We start from the raw sequence: 23,194 nt of genomic DNA on the forward strand, positions 1-23,194 counted from the left end.
GTCACGGTGTCTCAAATTACCGGGTGCACATCACGTCGGCTCGTTATTCATGGACTGGACCTAGCTAGGACCCACCGACAACTGAAGAACAGTTCATGCAAGTCATGGCCCTCGGTGTACTTAAAATGGAATTCTCTCCGAAGACTCGGTGTACACTATTCAAATGATCGGGCATGTTGTCCCTAGTTGTAGCTGACATACGTGTAACCCTAGATACTCCTGGTGTTTATGTCAGCCGAGGGGTTTAGTTTGTAGAGACAAGGTTTCTAGAGGTTAGAAATCACTCATATGATCTCGAGGTAGATCTCTCATACTTTGTATCCCATTCACACTCAATACAATACAAACAGGATGTTGGGTTTTACCACTTCAAGAGGCCCGAACTTGGGTAAAATTGTGTTTCTATTACTTCTCGTTACCATTGTGCTAAGACAACCAGCTCGGGACCCCCTACCTCTGATCCACCAGTTTTAGAACTGGCATTGTTAGCCCATAGTACAGGTCCCACTGTGTAGTCACAAAGGCTTGATGGCTCATCTTCCTATCAACGACGGCATCAGATGTCGGAAGACCTTTATCCCTAGCCAGCTCTCCGCCTTTGGTAGCATCGTGCTGCACATCGCGACGGCCACAAGAGCGGCACCGTGTGGGAGGTACACTGATCTGGAGTTATACACCGGCGACAGCTTCTTGGGGTTTGGAATTCTTGCCCATCGCGACGGCCGGATTTGTGGCAGCCGGTGGATATGTGGGAGAAGATGAGTTTTATGCGGACAAGGTTGCGGATGAGGAGCCCTGCCGACATTAAAGCCGAATAGGCTTCTCAATCGCCGCACAACCATGATGCGGCAAAGTCGGAGGCCTTGGAGGTTAACGAGGTGGACGTACGGACTTTCCTGTTTGGTGTCGGTTCATAGGTTTCAGACATCCAAACCGGTTAAACAAATTTGATAATCGCCATTGGATGACCAATAATATCCTAACCATCCGATCCAAAACATTTGCACTCAAACCTGGGTTGTTGGAGTTGCCCTCATGAGTACCATATGATTGCGAGCTGAGAATAGCTCATATGGTTAGATTCCTTGTGGTAGAACTGACCCAAAAGGATTGTTTTTTTGAATTTACATGAGTTCTCTTTGTTTCTTTCTTTGTTTTCACTACTCTTTCTCATTCCTCAAAATTTTTTTTGGTTTTGTTTGTTTTTATCTCAGTTTTCATTGACTATTTTTTTCCCGTTCTTTCTCTATTCTGCGGTTTTTGTTTCTTTCTCCTTTTTCATCATTTTTTTGGTTTTCTATCATTTTCATTTTTATACACATTTTTGGTATATATCTAATATATTTTCTAATACACGTTTAACATTTTTCAAGATCAACATCTATCGAATACCAGGTCACATTTTTCTCTATATACATTTAAAAAAATATAAGCTTGTTTACTTTTACAAAAAATCAACATATTTCAAATAAATGGTCAACATTTCTTCTATATACATATAAATTTTTTTAAATACATAATTAATATTTGTTTAACATTTTTTCAAATGCTTGATTAACAGTTTTCAAATACACGATCAACTTCATTCACACACATTATATATTTTTTGTACACATAGTCAACATTTTTCTATACACATTCAACATTGTTTCAAAACAATATGAACGTTAATTTTTGTAATATATATGTTTAGAGTATTTGGAAGTGAAAAAAAGTAAAAAAAATGAAAGCAAAAAAGTGAAAAAAACGAAAGAAACGAGGCAATGGCTTCCCGTGCACTGGGCCGGCCATTCTCATGGTCCTTCAGGCGGGGCCCTGGCTCTGTCTCGCGTGACGGACGACATGGCATAGTTGTGTTCTTCTGGATGGGCGCCCCTATGTCTCGCGATAAGCGAGACAGAGGGAAGCCTCCCATCAGCGCAGGTCCACATGGGCCGGCCCAGTCACGCACAAGGCTACAGCCTCCTTTTTCGTATATTTCACGGTTTCTGTTTTCTTTTTTTACTTTTGTTTATATTTTAAAATATATATTACAAAAAACTATTTAAGAAACATTTGAATAAGGTTTACCAAGCATTAGAATCTGTCGAATGTGTATATAAAAAATGTTTATCACGTATACAAAAACGTACATAAAAATTGGTCATTTATTCAAAAAGAATGTTAGTCAAGCATTTGAAAATAGTTAAATGTGCATAGAGAAAATTTTGACCATTTATTAAAAATATGATTTTCTTATCTTGTACATGTAAAAAATATATTAATTAAGCATTTCAAAAAATGTTGAACAAGTATTTGAAAAATATTAATCAAGCATTTGGAAATGTTAAAATGTGTACATAAGAAATCTTGACTGTCTGTTAAAAATGATGACAATTTTAATCATTTATATGAAAATGTTATTCAAGCATTTGAAAAAATGTCGAACAATTATTTGAAAAATGTTAATCAAGCATTTGGAAAATGCTAAATGTTTATAGAGAAATGTTGACCATTTATTCAAAAAGTGTAAGAAAAAAATTTGATCATGTATATGAAAATGTTAATCAGGCATTTGAAAAAATGTTGAACAACAAAGTCCGTGAACGTGCAAGCCAGCCAAATAACATAGTCTTTGAACGTGCAAGCCAAGCCACAGTTCAAATCATCAAAAATACTTAATCCAACTATATTAACACGTAGGGTTCAGACAACACTTTGTAGGACATTAGCCGATCCATCCTGCTTCTCTTAAATAAATTGGCTGTCGTAGAACATGTTCCTAATGCAGCAAATCATTACATGGTTCAGCTAATCCATCAGTGTTGCATTTGACTGCAGATGTCAGATTGTAAGCATTCTTCAGGCAAGCACTACATAAATGAGTCAGGGTAGTTATGCTGGCGAGCTGGTGATATCTTCTGTTGGTTTTGCATAAGCAACTGCCTGGAAGCTACCTCTTCATAGTATTATTTCACTCTCTTGCAAATATCTTCCCGTCCCTCTCCAGTTTATGAGGTAAAAACTAATGCAACATCTGAGTGTAGAAACTCTGTTTTGAGTAACTAACATTACAACAGAGAGCATCGTAAACGTATGTTTGAATCTGTAAAAAGCTCTTCCTTTCGAAGCCTAATTTAGGCAGACACACATCACATAAGTAGTTTTTGTTTTTTTGGAGAGGATCAAGTTGAGTTTTAGGTGGGAGAGCTTTGGCATGGTCCCAACCTCGATCTTCAAACCCTCGGTGCAATAAATCTAAAAAGTTGGAAGTTCTGTATACTAGGACATCATATTAGATTGTACACATTTGTCGTTAATAATATTGAGATCCCACCGAAAAGGATATACCAAGAGTTTACGGGTGACATCATGAGTCCGCTAACAGAACATTCTTCTGGCCTATGGGCTTTATTAATTTAAAGCCGGACGCCTCTAGCGTCTTCGTTCCAAAAAAAAAAAAGTTCGCTAACAGAACAGTCTTTTTGTTTGTTATAAAATAGTACAAATTGATCATTACATATACAAATTTATCGATTGATGACCGTCTCCTGACGTGTGGTGGAGCGACCTGGGCACCGGGGATGAAGCTCCTCCTGCCATGCCGTCGGCCATGTACAAGAGAGCGGATTTAGATTCTAGAAGGAGAAGCAGGAGGAGCGAGGGGCCATTGGAGGAGAGAGGCTGTCATGTCAATCGCCTATGGCGTCCTTCAAGGGAGGGAGGAGAAGGAAAGTGGGGTATCATGAGGATTGCGAGGAGGGAGATGGGTTCGAGAATGAATCTGGAAGGGGACAATTGAGGATTGTGGTGTGGGGAGCGAGGAGGGCGCCAGATTTTAGACGAGAATGAAGATGAATTCCTGGCGTCCCACAGATCTGCGATCACCCCCTAGTTTCCACCTGCGCAAAAAAGAAAGCACTCATAAGACAAGCACACGTATAGACAGCAATGAAAATGAAAGGTGTGGCAAATTAATTAACTATGCTTAAGCTGCGTATAAGTATGTGTACCTCGCATCCTTTCTGCTGCAGCTCCTTTAGTGTGATGTCGTCTTCAGAAATCTGGGGCATATAAATCAGCTCCAGCCGACCGAGGGATGGAAGGTGCAGCAACCCCACGGGGAGCTTTCCCATCTTCTCGCAATCCCAAAGTGTCAGGTGGAAGAGCTTTGGCATTGTCCCTTCCTCCATCCTCCACTCCTGAATGGAAAACGAACCAAGCCGTAACTTTTGCAGCCGAGGGAACCCTTGGGAAGAGCAGCACATGGTCAGGCCTTTGTACCCACTTAACTCCAACACCACCAGACGGGGAAGCTTCTCCAGGACCGGCATCGGGTCTTCTTTTATGACATGAGCAACTAGAACAAGACGACGTACGCTTTGTGGGAACTCAGCAGGCATCTTATCGAGCACATCAAATTGGTGGAGACTAATATCAACCAGGTGAGGCATGTTTGCAAATATGTTGAGCACCTCCGCTGGTATATTGGGGTGCATCGACAAGGAGAAGGTTGTTAGTTGATTCATCTGGCCCAAGAAAATCATCATGTCATGACAGCGGAAATCAGTGACAACAGGATGAAGATGCAACACAAAGCTCTGTAGCTCTTTCGGCTGCAGCCGCACACTCCTTGCAGGTGGTGGTGGAGAAAACCCGTTGCGAAGGTAAACATGCCTTAGAGTAGGGATGTCCCAGAGAGAGTTTGGTACTTGTGTGTCCAATGGCCTGTTCCATAGTTCAATAGTCTGCAAGTAAAGGAGCTTTCCAATTGAAGAAGGGAGCGCCACACCTTCACAATTTCTCAACCTAAGCAATCTTAGGTGAATGCACCCACCAATTAAGCTGGAGAAATCTTTTAGTGCTGAATTTTCAACGCAAAGAACTCTCAGGAATCTCAGCTTAGGAAGGGACACTGATGAGAGTTTAAAGCCAAGCAGACTTCGGGCATTAGGCGTTGCAGGTAAAATCTGATCATTCAAAGTTTGAAAACTAAAACGATAAGACATCAAGTTATCAGACGATGATGATGCACCAGCTTGGCCTGCAATTTTTTTAGAGTGCGTTACTTGTCGGAGAAAAAGCTAGCCTCATACAAGGACATATAGTAAATTAGAAAATGGAATCAATTAATAATAAGAGACTAGGAGACTAGAAAGTGGAACCAATCAGTTTTGTCCATGGCATCAAGAAAACCATCTTGTCTTGCCTCTTCTATGCACCAGTCGTGTAAGATATCCTGAATTCTTATTCCCTCTATCCATCCATGTGCCCTACTTCTGTCAACAACTTGGACCAAGCTTCTCTGAGCCAACTCGGTTACATATCTCTGTGCTGTTTCTTCTAGTGTATGGTTTGGTGTATGCGGAATGAAACTTTCTGCTATCCACAATTCAATAAGATACGCCACATTTATTTCATAATCCTCGGGAAAAGCAGCAAGATAGAGAAAACAAGTTCTTAAATAATGATTTGGCAGGTCCTTGTAACTGCGAGCCAGTATGTCCCGCATCATCTGTCCATTCTTCGTTGATGGCCAATCAGAGAGTATATCAGACCATATTTGTGCATTCAGATTTTTTGATAGATAACCCCCCAAAACTGCAAGTGCAAGTGGTAATCCATCACATTTCTTTGCAAGCCTTTTCCCAAGTTTTTCAAACTCATCCACATTTCGTATTGCAGACCTTTTGTATGATGGTAGAGCTTTGCTACTGAAAAGTTCCCAGCTTTTCTCTTCATCTAACTTCTTCAAAGGATGAACATTGGTTGGCATTGGAACATGATTTGCAACATCTTCCTTTCGTGTGGTTAACAGTACTCTACTACCATTAGTTGCATCTGGAAATGCTTTAACCTTTCTGTTTAATTGCTCCCATGTATCTGTTTCCCACACATCATCGAGAACTACTAAGTATCTCTTTTGCAATAGAAAATCATGGATCTTCTTTCCCACCTCATGCTCTTGCATTTGATCTTCTGGCCTATGTGTACTCCCAGTTATTTGTTTCATAATATCATTTAGTAAATCAATGCCTTTAAACTTTTGAGATACAGTCACCCAACAAACTGCCTCAAAATGTCGTTTCACTCCAGGAGAAGTGTAGACTCTTCTAGCAAGTGTTGTTTTCCCCACACCACCCATAGCAACTATGGAGATGGCACTAAGACTCTTCTCTGTGTCAACTAACTTCCCCACTATTTCTTTGTATTCATTCTCGAAACCAACCATAACAATATCTTCAAAATTTTGGTGAATAGGACCATAATCTTGAGGCAACTCATCATCAATATCAACCTTTTCTATGCAAGTATGACCCAAATCATCAACTATTTTCAAACGGGTTGCATACTCAAATATCTCAGATATGTTCCTTCTTATACTTTTTATTTCAACACCAACTTTGTGAAGGGTACTCAAATCACTTGGTAGGCAACCATACCTTGCAATGGCACCCATGAATCCCTTCTTGAGCCTGTTTCTCTTGCACATGTACTCTGCGGCCTCCATGACATTGTCGGCCTCGTACGCCGCATCCTTGATCTGGCTGACCAAGATAGCAGCACCTTCATCTCCCCGCCTCTGTTTATTGTCGGCGTCTCTAAGGAAGCCTTGCAGCCGGTTCAGCTCATGTTTCAGGAACTCCACCTCACTGCTTGCGCCACATAGCAGCGTGGTCTCCTGAAGCGCAAGGGTGCTGACGTTGCCAAGCACGGCACTAATGGCCGATTCGGCCATTGCTCCACCTCGTCTCTGGCTCTCTGCTTGATCTCACAGATGAAATGTTTGATCAGAGATGAGCGGATGGACGAATGTAGTTGGATGAGGGGTGAGTGGATGGAAGAATATATATGCAGCCGTGGCTGAACAGGATTCAGGAACGATGGTGGTTGGTTTTGTATTTGTTCTTTGTGTTTCAGGAGGAGAGCAAAGCTTAGGAAGGCATTGTGTTTGGCTTTTGTACTGCTTCGAGTTTCCAACTTGGTGACCGAGCAGAGCAAAGTACATGTAGGCATGCTGGAAAGAAAGAATCTCAGGAAGGGTCACGGCAAGGGATGCCTTGTGCTCCCGAGGAGGGTTGGAGCTTTCGCTTTAAGAACAAATGGATATCGATATATTGTACTTTTGAACAGAATCTTCCTTTGCTCAAACATCAGCCTAATTAAGATGCTTATTAAAGCAAATAAGCTTCTTTTGCTGCAACGGAATGCCTTGCTTGATCATGTTTTCAGCATCACCTCACTTAGCACTCTTTGTAACAATAATACGTACACTGTAACAGATTCCCAAGAAGTTTCCTTTCAGAATTGGACAAGCTAGTGTTGTTGTTATTTCTGTTCGTGACTCTGTACTGACATGACCTTCAGGAAGTATGGTGTTCTAATCTGTAGGACAAACCTCTGAAATTCGTGCTGTATAACAGTTGTGCTTATTCAGACTTGCATTATATATGCACAATTATAAATAAAATACAGCTAGCTTTCTTGAGACGGGGTTTTAGCATCACGGCACTAACGCAAGTACCCTGTGAACGTCTCTGTGATTTAGTTTATCTCACTACATCTCTTGGTCAGGGATGCAGTTCCCATTGCTTTACTGTATCAGACAGACACGAGAGTGTATCCTGGTATTTTTTCATGATTATGGCCGTGATCGTTTTCTGGTTATTGGACAATCTTTTGTTCCTCTTTGATTTTGTGCTGGCACGCAGGCGGCAGGACAGGACATTCAGCTACCTATGGCATTCTCAACATTCTGAATGTGTGGCAGAGCTCCGAATTTTGCGTTGTGGAAATAGTAGTAAATAAACAAGATGCTGCACTGCACGTAAAATAATTAGCTGTCATAGAGATGTTCTGACTGCAGGAAATCACAATAATCATTCGCTAACATATCATGATCCACAATGCGCACAGTAGACATAAATCACAATTTCTCAGTTCCTTGCAGTTATTTGACATGAAAATGGCTCTCACCATTGTTGGTTTCACTGGTATATAGATCAAAAGATTAAGGTGACAATGAGAATCCAGGAGGAGGGAGCTACAGAGGTTGACAGTGATGACACGGGCGGCATTGATGCAGGTGACTACACAAGTGGTGGATTGATTGTCCTTTCTATTTGTTTTGGAAAATGTGGTTTATTTAATTCAGTATGTTCACGGCAATCAGTTAGTAAACTTAGTACCATTGTGTTTATATCAGGCAACAAACTGTTTTCGATGTACCGGGGGCATGATGTGTTTATATCAGCCAGTTTACTTCAGCTGTATAACCCGGTCTACCAGCACAAGTGGCTGGTGTGGACTGAGGGCCACGAGGTGGGCGAGTGTTTCTGCTGTGTGCACAACCTCAACTTTAAAGCCATTGACAACGAGATCATGCTCTGAAATTGTTCCGGGGTGACAATGACATACCAGTGCTAGAATATCCTTCCCTGCTGTGAGTAATATGATCCAACTTGATGGAGTATCTTTCACTATTTGCGTTTGTATTATTAGGTGTTGCTTCTTGCGACTGCAGAGATGTGAGTATGTGTGAGTATTGTTAGGTCCCGAAGTCAGCATCATCATCGCCATTAGTTAATATGGCCTCCTGTGGCTGCATGCACCGGCACCGACCGGCAGCAGGAGGGTCTTCTCCTTCAGCTCAGATCTCCTTCAGCAGGAGAAATTTTCTTCTCTTGTGTGACTCGAGTTAAGCCATCTTTAGTGTAAGGACGATGCTGAGGGGAGAGAGCGCAAGAAGTGATGAGCATTTGCGCCGGGGAGAGAGGAGCAAGAAGGGATGATAGAGGGTTACTCACCGTCATCGGCCGGAGCGTGGAGGGTCTTGGATCTGCTTCAGCTGGATCCCCGCGTCTCGGATCGTCCTCGAGCGGTGGCCGGAGCTTGTAGAGTAGCTAGCTAACTGGGTGGGCGAGTGTGTTTGCTATTGCTAGGTATCGTCTGATTGAGGAGCTTGGCACACCTCTACCTGCTACAGCTGCGTGGGTTGGTTTGTTTTTGCACCATCCACGTGACATGCATCGAGTACTGATTGATTCCATCTTTGCTTGTTTCTAGCGTAAGTACTAGGGTGGTGATATACTATCCTACTACCAGCAGGCAGGCAGACATAGAGCACGTCCGTCTTACAGAGAATACTACTATGATACTTCGTTCTCGAGATCTATAATAGAGGTTTTTGTAAGCGCAAATGGGTGCATCTTTTTATGAGCCGAGCTGCATGCGCTGCATAGGTGCCGACAATGGGTCGCCGATCACGGACCAAGGTCGTGTTGGCGCGTGAGCTCAACAGCATTGGGCTCCTTAATGTATTTTGCAGTTGCATTAACGCACCCGAGGTTGTCGGGTGGATTAATTGGGACAGATCCGGGTCAAAACCTGGTCTTCGGTCGATTGTCGCAGCCGGTGATGACGATGCCCTTATCATCGTTTCCTTAGTGAAGGCATTATCGAGATGAAGATCCCAACTCCACTCAATACCTCTGGAGAAAAGCCTAGATCAGCTGATCGGATGTTGGTGGCAATTATGTGTCGTTACCCCTTTGGGGGCGGCATTCTTGGAGGTGCACTCGGCCTCGCGAGACCAGCGGACGGCATCTTTGGTGGAGCGGTGCTTCATCCTACACATTAAAGGCGATGGATCTCGATGGTGTGGCCAGTGTAGATTCAACGTTCGATGTGCGAGGATGGACTCGCGCAGGAGGATGACGCTGTCTGGCGTCGTGGTGACGTCGATGGCAGAGAGACATGGCACGGTAGATGTAACAGTACAATTAAGATGGATTGGTGGCAGGTGGCTGCGGCGGCCTCAAATCCGGCAGGCGTCCTGGTTGAGGAGTGTGACAGACTGATAGGTGCTTCATATCCGGCAGGCGTCCCGGTTGGGACCTCAAGTCTTAGATGTTTAGGTTTGGCTGCAAGGTCTGTTTGGTATTAGTCCCAGACTATCAACATCCCTTCATCAACTGGATAGGAGTAGTGACAGATGTTGCCTAGACGATGGATTTAGTCTTACTATTGTATGACTTTGTAAAGTCTTATGTGAATAATTAATAAAGTGACCGCATGCATGATCTAAATGCACAGGCCAGGGGTCCTCCTCCATTTCTAAAATAAATTAACGCACCCGAGGGTGGGCAGGACAAAGGATCATAGGACATTCGGTTGTTCCTTCACTTGCTCCTCATCAAGCTTCTGCACCTTCTCCGAGAGGGACACCCAGCCCATCCGCAAGGGAAGAGGCACCCACAACGGCACCAGGTATGACCTATCTTTCAAAGATATATTTGGGTTACTTGTATTTCGTAGTCTAGAATTTGTAGTTCATCTCCTACCTTATCTTCAGAAGAGGCTTCTTGTCCTCCAAGTCTTCTATTCAATATATACTCTCCCTCGAGCCTCAGTAATACATCCATCATATTCCACCAATCCCTCACTATCCCTTCTAACATGGTATTAGCCTTACCTCGATCCTAAACCCTAGCCACCACCGCTTCCGCACCCGCGCGCCGCCCCCGGGGTGGTCGGCCTTCATGACCGCCACCGGCCGCGCTGCCCGTACCTAGGGTTCGTCCGCTGGTCGTGTTGACCGGCTACCTTAGAGAGTCTTTTGCCCGAGCCCTTGCTTCGGGTTTTTCTCTCTCCCACCAGTCACCTTGATCGGCGTGTATTTTTTTGGTTTTCCGATCTATGCTTAATCGGTTTGCGTCGCCTGCCGCCGCCGTCTATCCCCGTGCGCTTCTACTCCAACACCAGCGCGACCGGCCAGCCTCTTCACTGACCTGGCGGCCCATAACGACCTTCATCTGCGCGTCTGCCCGCCTGTCGTCCCGATCCGGCTTCCTCCCGCGATGCAGCGGCCCATCATTCGCCGTTCATGCGCCGACTCGCCCGTCGATCTACGCCGGCTGTCGCCGCCCTATTCCGACCAGAAATCCTGCATCACCCCCACCCGGCGGCCTCGCGCCATGAGGGGGGCCATCATAGCCGCCGTTCGCGCCGGCCCGCCCATCGATCTCGGACTTCGCCGCCACCTAGCGGCGTCCACAACCTCGCGCGTGATCGGATTGATCACCCGCCCAACGCAGCGATCCGCCTCATCTACGCCGAGCGACCGGCCTGGCCCGTCGGTTGCGCGCGCGACTGTAGGCCCCGTGAAGACTGTCCCGAGTTCAGTGCACCCATCTATCGATCGAGCACCGGGCTGCCGCTGCGCCGCCCCGTGGTTCTTCTCCCGGCTGGACCGACTCGCGTCACTGCTACATCGCCGCTTCGGGCCGTAGTGCCGCGGTCCGCGGTCCACCGCCACCCCGAGGCCGTTCGCTCTAGGTCGTGCCCGTGGCTGCACCGACCCTCGCATCGCCGATGCGCATCGCCCCGTCGGGCCGTAGGGAGCGTGGCACGCGGTCCACGCCGCCGTCCCAATACCGTTCCCGCGGTTGCACCGACCCGGGTTCCGCCGCTGCGCCGCCCCTTCAGGCCGTAGCGCCGCGGCCCGCGGTCCCCGCCTCCGCCCCGAGGTCTTTACATCGTCGCCCTGACCTGCCCGCCGCCGCTGTGTCGCCCTTTCGGGCAGTAGCGCCGTGGCACACGGCCCACTTTACCATCACCGCGCGTCGACCTCCCGTGGTATGCTCCGCACCATCTTCCTCTGCGCGGGAACGCCACTATCCGCGCCGGTCTTTATCACGCTGTCAGGTTCCTCGCCTACATCAAGCACCGCCGCCGCGCTCCTAACCAAGCTGCCGCCGCTCTTCTTCGACCGCCGCCGCTGCTACCACCGTAGCCGCCGCCACCGCCGCTCTTCTTCAGCCGCCACCGCTGCTACCACCATAGCCGCCGCCCGTCCACCCCCTTTGTCTTCGTCCAACACTAGCCCGTCGCCAGGTCGCCATTATCTACCCCGACCACTTCGTATACTCCGACCGTCGTTGGTGACATCGGCCCCGCGCCGATGGACACCGCAATTGTCGTCGAGTACTTCTCTGCTGGCCCCTCTGACTTCTCCGACATGGCGCACAACTCGTGAAGGACACTCGTCTACGCATGCCCGGTAGTGGCAACACCGGTGTATGCAATCATCCACGACGTGTCCCCAGGCCTGGCAAGCCTGGAGCGATGATTCGTCAACTTCGTATTCGTCCGTCTACGCATGCCCGGTGCTGCCAATACCTATGCGTGCCTTCGTCCACGAGTGTCCCCGGGCTTGGCAAACCCGGCACGACGCGTCGTCAACACCGTCTAACTCCCGGCGCACCCCTATTTCGACATCACTGCGCCAATGCTAACTCGGCACCTCCTTGCGCCCGCGGCTCCAAGGCGTTTTCCTCGACACCGGCCACCCCGACTCGACATCGACCACAACATTCTTCCCACGACTACCTCGACCAAGGCTGCACCATCCTACGCTCTCGGCTACCTCGACGTCAGCACAAAGGGCTGTCATCTTCTTGAGCAACTCGTCGGCTTCCTCTACAGTCAAAGCTTCCGTGACGAGACACCGTACACGATGCTCCGGCTATGACTGTGGGGGGATGTCAGCCCCTCGGCTGCTGTTCTCTCCAGTCTGACCATCCGCAACGCTCCTGTTGTCTGTGACGCTACCACTACGACCGCGGGGGGTGTTAGAGATATATTTGGGGTTACTTGTATTTGGTAGTGTAGGATTTGTAATTCATATCCTACCTTATCTCTAGGAGAGGCTTCTTGCCCTCCAAATCTTGTACTCAATATATACTTGCCCTCAAGGCTCAATAATACATCCGCCATATTCCATCAATCCCTCGCTATCCATTCAAACACTACCCTCGGACCCGGAGCCACGTGTCGGTGATCACTTCTTGCCCGTTTGGACTTCTTGCCAATCTCCTCGACCGGAAGTGTGATGATATGTGCCAGCCGGGTGGATATGTGAGGATTATGCCGACAAGGTTTGTGGAGGAGGAGTCCAGCCGACTATAAAGCCGGAACATGCTTCTCGATCAATGCGCCCCCATGATACATGTAGGTGAGGCCGGTGTTCCTGAGTGAAATGCAGCCAAGTCAGAGCAGACACGACCGAAGAAGGTTATGGGTGTGCCCGGGGCATCGGAGTCTTACGTAGCTCCGAACTACCCCCGCCCCACCGCCCCTAGTTTGTTGCCGGTTTGCGGGGTTTCAAATGTCCGAACCGGTTCATAAAAATTTGATGATCGTTGTGGATGGCTAAAAGTATTTGAACATTCCAGTCCAGACATTTGCGCTCGAACTTGGATTTCGTGCTGGAGTTGCCCTCGGGAGTACCCTGCGCTCATTTTCTTGGATTTATTTCAAACTTTCTGACGATGTTCGTCCGGTGGTTGGACACGTTCCAGTAAACCATGATGCGCCCATGATGACTTCATCAGTCTCAAGATGTTGAGCCGGTTTAGTATATCGATGGTGCTCATAGGTGTAGGTTTTGTGTGCGTGCGTTTATTGGGATGAGTGTATGTGCATGTATATGGGCGTCTGCGCTGTACCGTGTTCAAAGAAAATGGATTCTGCATGTGTGGCTGCTATATCTCGTATTAAAAAAGTTGGAAGGATCTCCCGCTAAAGGACTTCTCTCTCTCTCGCGTAGAGCAAAACCGGCAATCGAAACCATGTCTCCTTGTTAGTTACTAGCGATGCTAACAACTGGGTTTGTGTCGAGTTTGTGGTGAAACCTTAGAGCATCTTCAGCCGCGACCCCAACAGGCCCTTCCTAGACGTTTTTGCCGCGCCGGCGACGGAAAAACGGCCCAGTCGCCCCCTCCCCCCCCCCCAAGAAGTCCGTTTTTCGCAGGCTCGGGCCGAAACTGGTGCCGGCGGAGCCAGGAAGAACCCGACGCCCCGGGGGGCGCCGGCACAAGCAAAAAGGGCGCATGGGTCCGTCCTGTCGGCGAGTCGAGCGCCTCTTCCCGCCGTTTCGTCCCGCTTTTCCCGACTTTCCTCCCACTTTCTCCTTTCCCCCCGCCAATCTCCCTCCCGCTCGCCTCGCAGCCTCCGTCATGCCACCGAAGAAGTACGTCGTCCCCCGCACTGCGGCAACCGTGACCGCCTCCGTCGCCCAGCCGAAGCAAAGGAAGCCGAGGGCACCGCCATCCAAGCCACCGGGCATGACAAACGCCTATTGGAGGGTAGAAGTGCAGTGACGGGAGGCCGTCACCGCCGACCGGCGGAACAGGGCCCTCGCCAAGAAGGCCCGTGACAACGCGGCACGCGCGGCTGCAGCTGCCGCTTCCGCTGCCGCTTCGGCGGACCAGGCCGAGGCCGAGGCGACTCGCGTGGGGATGATGAATCCACCCAACAACCACGCGCAGTACGCGCCCTGGGGCCAGCAAGGCACCGGGTCTCCGTCGCCGCAGCCATGGCGATCGTCTTCGCCGGGCTACGCCGATGGGGACGCGCATGGTGGGTTCAACCCCAACGTCACTTTCCCCCATGGACACCCGGCCCAGCGCACGCCCTCGCCCGCCTTCACCGGCGTGCAGTACCCTCCATACAACTACTCGCCGCCCGCGTACGCGTCCTCCCCGACACCCCCTCTCCGCCGGTGCGCGCTGCCCTTCTCCCACCTCGGCGACGCCGACAAGACCGAGGCCGACATGGATGACATCATCACGGAAGGTTCAGCCGCGGCCGCCGCGTCTCCCGGGTTCACCGCGGATGAGACGGTGGATCTCAGCGGCGGCATGGACGGCGAGCTCGGCTACGTCTATGGCAACGAGGAGCAGGAGGAGCAGGAGGAGGTGGACGAGGAGGAGGAGGAGGAGTTGGCGACTGTTTCGGCAAGGAGGCGCAAGAAGAAGAAGCGGACGGCCAGGTCAGACGAGCCGCGCATCAAGTGGGTGTCCAAGGAGGAGGAATTCCTCGCCGAAGCATGGAAAGTTCTCTGCCTCGACCCGGCCACCAACGCGAACCAGAGCATCGAGACGTACTGGGCACGCATCAAGGCCGAGTTGGACGAGCGCAAGCTCGTCGACCCCTACTTCAAAGGCGTCTACATGCAGCGCGGGTCGAAGAGCGGCGCTAGCATTGAGGATCAGGTATGGCACGCCGGTCTACCGCCTCTCTTCGCCGTGTGCGCCCGCCAACTGTTTGTTTGTCCGCGCAGTTGTTGCGCATGTTCGGCCTGTATCGGCAGATCAACAATGACGCCGAGTTCAAGTACCTCCATGTCTACAAGCGCATTGACAAGTGCGAGAAGTGGGCGGAAGTCCGGCGCACCCTCGAGAAGGCCAAACAGTGAAGGAAATATGCCCTAGAGGCAATAATAAAGTTATTATTTATTCCCTTATTTCATGATAAATGTTTATTATTCATGCTAGAATTGTATTAACCGGAAACATAATAAATGTGTGAATACATAGACAAACATAGTGTCACTAGTATGCCTCTACTTGACTAGCTCGTTGATCAAAGATGGTTGTGTTTCCTAGCCATAGACATGAGTTGTCATTTGATTAACGGGATCACATCATTAGGAGAATGATGTGATTGACTTCACCCATTCCGTTAGCTTAGCACTTGATCGTTTAGTATGTTGCTATTGTTGGGTTTCGTAGTAATTTCAAAAAAATTCCTACGCACACGCAAGATCATGTGATGCATAGCAACGAGGGGAGAGTATTGTCTACGTACCCAACGCAGACCGACTGCGGAAGCGATGACACAACGTAGAGGAAGTAGTCGTACGTCTTCTCGATCCAACCGATCAAGCACCGAAACTACGGCACCTCCAAGTTCGAGCACACGTTCAGCTCGATGACGATCCCCGGACTCCGATCCAGCAAAGTGTTGGGGAAGAGTTTCGTCAGCACGACGGCGTGGTGACGATCTTGATGAACTACAGCAGCAGGGCTTCGCCTAAACTCCGCTACAGTATTATCGAGGAATATGGTGGCAGGGGGCACCGCACACGGCTAAAGAATCAATCACGTGGATCAACTTGTGTCAACTTGTGTGTTTAGAGGTGCCCCTGCCTCCGTATATAAAGGAGCCAAGGGGGGAGGACGCGCCGGTCAGGGAGAGGTGGCGCAGGAGGAGTCCTACTCCTACCGGGAGTAGGACTCCCCTCCAATCCTATTCCAACTAGGAATCCCCAAAGGGGGAAAGAGGAGAAGGGTGGCCGGCCACCTCTCCTAGTCCTAATAGGACTAGGGGAAGGGGGGAGGTGCGCAGCCCTGATGGGCAGCCCTTTCACCTTTCCACTAAGGCCCATGAAGGCCCATATGGCTCCCGGGGGGTTCCGGTAACCCTCCCGGTATTCCGGTAAAATCCCGATTTCACCCGGAACACTTCCGATATCCAAATATAGGCTTCCAATATATCAATCTTTACGTCTCGACCATTTCGAGACTCCTCGTCATGTCCGTGATCACATCCGGGACTCCGAACAACCTTCGGTACATCAAAATGCATAAACTCATAATATAACTGTCATCATAACCTTAAGCGTGCGGACCCTACGGGTTCGAGAACAATGTAGACATGACCGAGACACGTCTCCGGTCAATAACCAATAGCGGGACCTGGATGCCCATATTGGCTCCTACATATTCTACGAAGATCTTTATCGGTCAGACCGCATAACGACATACGTTGTTCCCTTTGTCATCGGTATGTTACTTGCCCGAGATTTGATCGTCGGTATCCAATACCTAGTTCAATCTCGTTACCGGCAAGTCTCTTTACTCGTTCCGTAATACATCATCTCACAACTAACATATTAGTTGCAGTGCTTGCAAGGCTTATGTGATGTGCATTACCGAGAGGGCCCAGAGATACCTCTTCGACAATCGGAGTGACAAATCCTAATCTCGAAATACGCCAACCCAACATCTACCTTTGGAGACACCTGTAATGCTCCTTTATAATCACCCAGTTACGTTGTGACGTTTGGTAGCACCCAAAGTGTTCCTCCGGCAAACGGGAGTTGCATAATCTCATAGTCATAGGAACATGTATAAGTCATGAAGAAAGCAATAGCAACATACTAAACGATCAGGTGCTAAGCTAATGGAATGGGTCATGTCAATCAGATCATTCAACTAATGATGTGACCTCGTTAATCAAATAACAACTCATTGTTCATGGTCAGGAAACATAACCATCTTTGATTAACGAGCTAGTCAAGTAGAGGCATACTAGTGACACTCTGTTTGTCTATGTATTCACACATGTATTATGTTTTCGGTTAATACAATTCTAGCATGAATAATAAACATTTATCATGATATAAGGAAATAAATAATAACTTTATTATTGCCTCTAGGGCATATTTCCTTCAGTCTCCCACTTGCACTAGAGTCAATAATCTAGTTCACATCGCCATGTGATTTAACAGCAATAGTTCACATCACCATGTGATTAACACCCATAGTTCACATCACTATGTGACCAACACCCAAAGGGTTTACTAGATTCAGTAATCTAGTTCACATCACTATGTGATTAACACCCAAGGAGTACTAAGGTGTGATCATGTTTTGCTTGTGAGAGAATCTTAGTCAACGGGTCTGCCACATTCAGATCCTCATGTATTTTGCAAATTTCTATGTCAACAATGCTCTGCATGGAGCTACTCTAGCTAATTGCTCCCACTTTCAATATGTATCTAGATCGAGACTTAGAGTCATCTAGATTAGTGTCAAACTTGCATCGGCGTAACCCTTTACGACGAACCTTTTTCCATAATCGAGAAACATATCCTTATTCCACTAAGGACAATTTTGACCGCTCTCCAGTGATCTACTCCTAGATCACTATTGTACTCCCTTGCCAAACTCAGTGGTATGGCATACAATAGATCTGGTATACAGCATGGCATACTTTATAGAACCTATGACTGAGGCATAGGGAATGACTTTCATTCTCTTTCTATTTTCTGCCGTGGTCGGGCTTTGAGTCTTACTCAACTTCACACCTTGCAACACAGGCAAGAACTCCTTCTTTGACTGTTCCATTTTGAACTATTTCAAAAATTTATCAAGGTATGTATTCATTGAAAAATCTTATCAAGCGTCTTCATCTATCTATATAGATCTTGATGCTCAATGTGTAAGCAACTTCACCAAGGTCTTTCTTTGAAAAACTTTTATTCAAGTATCCTTTCATGCTTTGCAGAATAATTCTACATTATTTCCGATCAACAATATGTCATTCACATATACTTATCAGAAATGTTGTAGTGCTCCCACTCACTTTCTTGTAAATACAGGCTTCACCGTAAGTCTGTACAAAAACTATATGCTTTGATCAACTTATCAAAGCGTATATTCCAACTCCGAGATTCTTGCACCAGTCCATAAATGGATCGCTGGAGCTTGCACACTTTGTTAGCTCCCTTTGGATCGACAAAACCTTCCGGTTGCATCATATACAACTCTTCTTCCAGAAATCCATTCAGGAATGCAGTTTTGACATCCATCTGCCAAATTTCATAATCATAAAATGCGGCAATTGCTAACATGATTCGGACAGACTTTTAAGCATCGATACGAGTAAGAAAATCTCATCGTATTCAACACCTTGAACTTTGTCAAAAACCTTTTTTTGACAAGTCTAGCTTTGTAGATAGTAACACTACTATCAACGTCCGTCTTCCTCTTGAAGATCCATTTATTCTTAATGACTCACCGATCATCGGGCAAGTCAATCAAAGTCTACACTTTGTTCTCATACATGGATCATATCTCAGATTTTATGGCCTCAAGCCATTTCGTGGAATCTGGGCTCATCATTGCTTCCTCATAGTTCGTAGGTTCATCATGGTCTAGTAACATGACTTCCAGAACATGATTACCGTACCACTCTGGTGCGGATCTTACTCTGGAAGACCTACGAGGTTTGGTAGTAACTTGATCTGAAGTTTGATGATCATCATCATTAACTTCCTCACTTATTGGTGTAGGAATCACTGGAACTGATTTCTGTGATGAACTACTTTCCAATAAGGGAGAAGGTATAATTACCTCATCAAGTTCTACTCTCCTCCCACTCACTTCTTTCGAGAGAAACTCCTTCTCTGGAAAGGATCCATTTTAGCAACGAATGTCTTGCCTTCGGATCTATGATAGAAGGTGTACCAAACAATTTCCTTTGGGTATTCTATGAAGACGCACTTCTCCGATTTGGGTTCGAGCTTATCAGGATGAAACTTTTTCACATAAGCATCGCAGCCCCAAACTTTAAGAAACAACAGCTTATGTTTACTGCTAAACCATAGTTCATACAGTGTCGTCTCAACGGATTTAGATGGTGCCCTATTTTAAAACGTGAATGCAGCTGTCTCTAATGCATAACCCCAAAACGATAGTGGTAAAGAGATATCATAGATCGCACCATATCAAATAAAGTGCGGTTACGACGTTCGGACACACCATAACGATGTGGTGTTCCAGGTGGCGTGAGCTGTGAAACTATTCCACATTGTTTTAATTGAAGACAAAACTCGTAACTCAAATATTTGTCTCCGCGATCAGATCGCAGAAACTTTATTTTCTTGTTACGATGATTTTTCCACTTCACTCTGAAATTCTTTGAACCTTTCAACTATTTCAGACTTATGTTTCATCAAGTAGATATACCCATATCTGCTCAAATCATCTTGTGGAGGTCAGAAAACAACGATGCTTTCCACGAGCATCAGCACTCATTGGATCGCATACATCGGTATGTATTATTTCCAATAAGTCAGTAGCTCGTTCCATTGTTCCGGAGAACGGAATTTTAGTCATCTTGCCCAAAAGGCACAGTTCACAAGCATCAAGTGATTCATAATCAAGTGATTCCAAAATTCCATCAGTATGGAGTTTCTTCATGCGCTTTACACCAATATGACCTAAACGGCAGTGCTACAAACAAGTTGCACTTATCATTATTAACTTTGCATCTTTTGGTTTCAATATTATGATTATGTGTATCACTACGATCGAGATCCAACAAACTATTTTCATTGGGTGTGTAACCATATAAGGTTCTATTCATGTAAACAGAACAACAATTTATTCTCTTACTTAAATGAATAATCGTATTACAATAAACATGATCAAATCATATTCATGCTCAACGCAAACACCAAATAACACTTATTTAGGTTCAACACTAATCCCGAAAGTATAGGGAGTGTGTGACGATGATCATATCAATCTTGGAGCCACTTCCAACACACATCGTCACTTCACCCTTAACTAGTCTCTGTTTATTCTGCAACTCCCGTTTCGAGTTACTAATCTTAGCAACTGAACTAGTATCAAATACTGAGGGTTTGCGATAAACACTAGTAAAGTACACATCAATAACATGTATATCAAATATACTTATGTTCACTTTGCCATCCTTCTTATCCGCCAATCACTTGGGGTAGATCCGCTTCCAGTGACTAGTCCCTTTGCAGTAGAAACACTTAGTCTCAGGCTTAGGATCAGACTTGGGCTTCTTCACTTGAGCAGCAACTTGCTTGCTGTTCTTCTTGAAGTTCCCCTTCTTCCTTCTGCCCCTTTTCTTGAAACTAGTGGTCTTGTCTACCATCAACACTTGATGTTTTTCTCGATTTCTACCTTCGTCAATTTCCGCATTACGAAGAGCTTGGGAATCGTTTCCGTTATCCCTTGCATGTCATAGTTCATCACGAAGTTCTACTAACTTGGTGATGGTGACTAGAGAATTCTGTCAATCACTATCTTATCTGGAAGATTAACTCCCACTTGATTCAAGCGATTGTAGTACTCAGACAATCTGAGCACATGCTCACTAGTTGAGCGATTCTCCTCCATCTTTTAGCTATAGAACTTGTTGGAGACTTCATATCTCTCAACTCGGGTATTTGCTTGAAATATTAGCTTCAACTCCTGGAACATCTCATATGGTCCATGACATTCAAAACGTCTTTGAAGTCCCGATTCTAAGCCGTTAAGCATGGTGCACTTAAACTATCAAGTAGTCATCATATTGAGCTAGCCAAACGTTGATAACATCTGCATTTTCTCCTGCAATAGGTCCGTCACCTAGCGGTGCATTAAGGACATAATTCTTCTGTGCAGCAATGAGGATTTAACCTCAGATCACGGATCAAATCCGCAACATTGCTACTAACAATTTTCAACACAATTTTCTCTAGGAACATATCAAAATAAACACAGGGAAGCAACAACGCGAGCTATTGATCTACAACATGATTTGCAAAATACTACCAGGACTAAGTTCATGATAAATTTAAGTTCAATTTAATCATATTACTTAAGAACTCCCACTTAGATAGACATCCCTCTAATCCTCTAAGTGATCACGTGATCCAAATCAACTAAACCATGTCCGATCATCACGTGAGATGGAGTAGTTTCATCGGTGAACATCATTATGTTGATCATATCTACTATATGATTCACGCTCGACCTTTCGGTCTCCGTGTTCCGAGGCCATATCTGCATATGCTAGCCTCGTCAAGTTTAACCTGAGTATTCTGCGTGTGCAAAACTGGCTTGTACCCGTTGTAGATGGACGTAGAGCTTATCACACCCGATCATCACGTGGTGTCTGGGCACGACGAACTTTGGCAACGGTGCATACTCAGGGAGAACACTTCTTGATAATTTAGTGAGAGATCATCTTATAATGCTACCGTCAATCAAAGCAAGATAAGATGCATAAAAGGATAAACATCACATGCAATCAATATAAGTGATATGATATGGCCATCATCATCTTGTGCTTGTGATCTCCATCTCCGAAGCACCGTCATGATCACCATCGTCACCGGCGCGACACCTTGATCTCCATCGTAGCATCGTTGTCGTCTCGCCAATCTTATGCTTCCACGACTATCACTACCGTTTAGTAATAAAGTAAAGCATTACATCGCGATTGCATTGCATACAATAAAGCGACAACCATATGGCTCCTGCCAGTTGCCAATAACTCGGTTACAAAACATGATCATCTCATACAATAAAATTCAGCATCATGCCTTGACCATATCACATCACAACATGCCCTGCAAAAACAAGTTAGACGTCCTCTACTTTCTTGTTGCATGTTTTACGTGGCTGCTACGGGCTTAAGTAAGAACCAATCTCACCTACGCATCAAAACCACAACGATAGTTTGTCAAATAGACTCCGTTTTAACCTTCTCAAGGACCGGGCGTAGCCATACTTGGTTCAACTAAAGTTGGAGAGATAGTCGCCCGCAAGCCATCTATGTGCAAAGCACGTCGAGGGAACCGGTCTCGCGTAAGCGTACGCGTAAGGTTGGTCCGGGTCGTCTCGTCCAACAATACCGCCGAAACAAAGTATGACATGCTGGTAGGCAGTATGACTTGTATTGTCCACAACTCACTTGTGTTCTACTCGTGCATATAACATCAACATAAGTAACCTAGGCTCTGATACCACTGTTGGGTTTCGTAGTAATTTCAAAAAATTTCCTACGCACACGCAAGATCATGTGATGCATAGCAACGAGGGGAGAGTATTGTCTACGTACCCAACGCAGACCGACTGCGGAAGCGATGACACGACGTAGAGGAAGTAGTCGTACGTCTTCTCGATCCAACCGATCAAGCACCGAAACTACGGCACCTCCGAGTTCGAGCACACGTTCAGCTCGATGACGATCCCCGGACTCCGATCCAGCAAAGTGTTGGGGAAGAGTTTCGTCAGCACGACGGCGTGGTGACGATCTTGATGAACTACAGCAGCAGGGCTTCGCCTAAACTCCACTACAGTATTATCGAGGAATATGGTGGCAGGGGGCACCGCACACGGCTAAAGAATCAATCACGTGGATCAACTTGTGTCAACTTGTGTGTTTAGAGGTGCCCCTGCCTCCGTATATAAAGGAGCCAAGGGGGGAGGAGGCGCCGGTCAGGGAGAGGTGGCGCAGGAGGAGTCCTACTCCTACCGGGAGTAGGACTCCCCTCCAATCCTATTCCAACTAGGAATCCCCAAAGGGGGAAAGAGGAGAAGGGTGGCCGGCCACCTCTCCTAGTCTTAATAGGACTAGGGGAAGGGGGGAGGTGCGCAGCCCTGATGGGCAGCCCTTTCACCTTTCCACTAAGGCCCATGAAGGCCCATATGGCTCCCGGGGGGTTCCGGTAACCCTCCCGGTATTCCGGTAAAATCCCGATTTCACCCGGAACACTTCCGATATCCAAATATAGGCTTCCAATATATCAATCTTTACGTCTAGACCATTTCGAGACTCC

At 46.7% G+C, this 23,194-nt stretch overlaps 1 protein-coding gene across 1 annotated transcript; it reads right to left on the reverse strand.

Annotated features, from left to right (window-relative positions):
• Positions 1 to 3,485: 3,485 nt before the first annotated feature.
• On the reverse strand, positions 3,486 to 6,718 carry LOC119341405 (putative disease resistance protein At1g58400). The gene is made up of 5 exons (XM_037613282.1): positions 6,298 to 6,718; positions 5,149 to 5,775; positions 4,824 to 4,897; positions 3,993 to 4,508; positions 3,486 to 3,881 (listed from the first exon to the last, which is right to left on the reverse strand). The coding sequence occupies exons 1-5, from the start codon at positions 6,716 to 6,718 to the stop codon at positions 3,864 to 3,866; spliced, it is 1,656 nt and encodes a 551-aa protein (XP_037469179.1). The 3' UTR covers positions 3,486 to 3,863.
• Between the last annotated feature and the right edge of the window lie 16,476 nt (positions 6,719 to 23,194).

Source organism: Triticum dicoccoides, chromosome 7B (assembly GCF_002162155.2).
Source record: "Triticum dicoccoides isolate Atlit2015 ecotype Zavitan chromosome 7B, WEW_v2.0, whole genome shotgun sequence".
NCBI lineage: Eukaryota > Viridiplantae > Streptophyta > Magnoliopsida > Poales > Poaceae > Triticum > Triticum dicoccoides.

Excerpts from the sequence above, each read along its gene's own strand:
- LOC119341405 (XM_037613282.1), bottom strand. The coding sequence starts at position 6,718 with ATGGCCGAATCGGCCATTAGTGCCGTGCTTGGCAACGTCAGCACCCTT. Across the intron at positions 5,776-6,297 it reads GAAAATAGTTGATGATTTGG|ATGTTGCAAATCATGTTCCA; the intron begins GTCATACTTGCA and ends CACGAAAGGAAG. Across the intron at positions 4,898-5,148 it reads TGATGCCATGGACAAAACTG|CAGTGTCCCTTCCTAAGCTG; the intron begins ATTGGTTCCACT and ends TTAAACTCTCAT.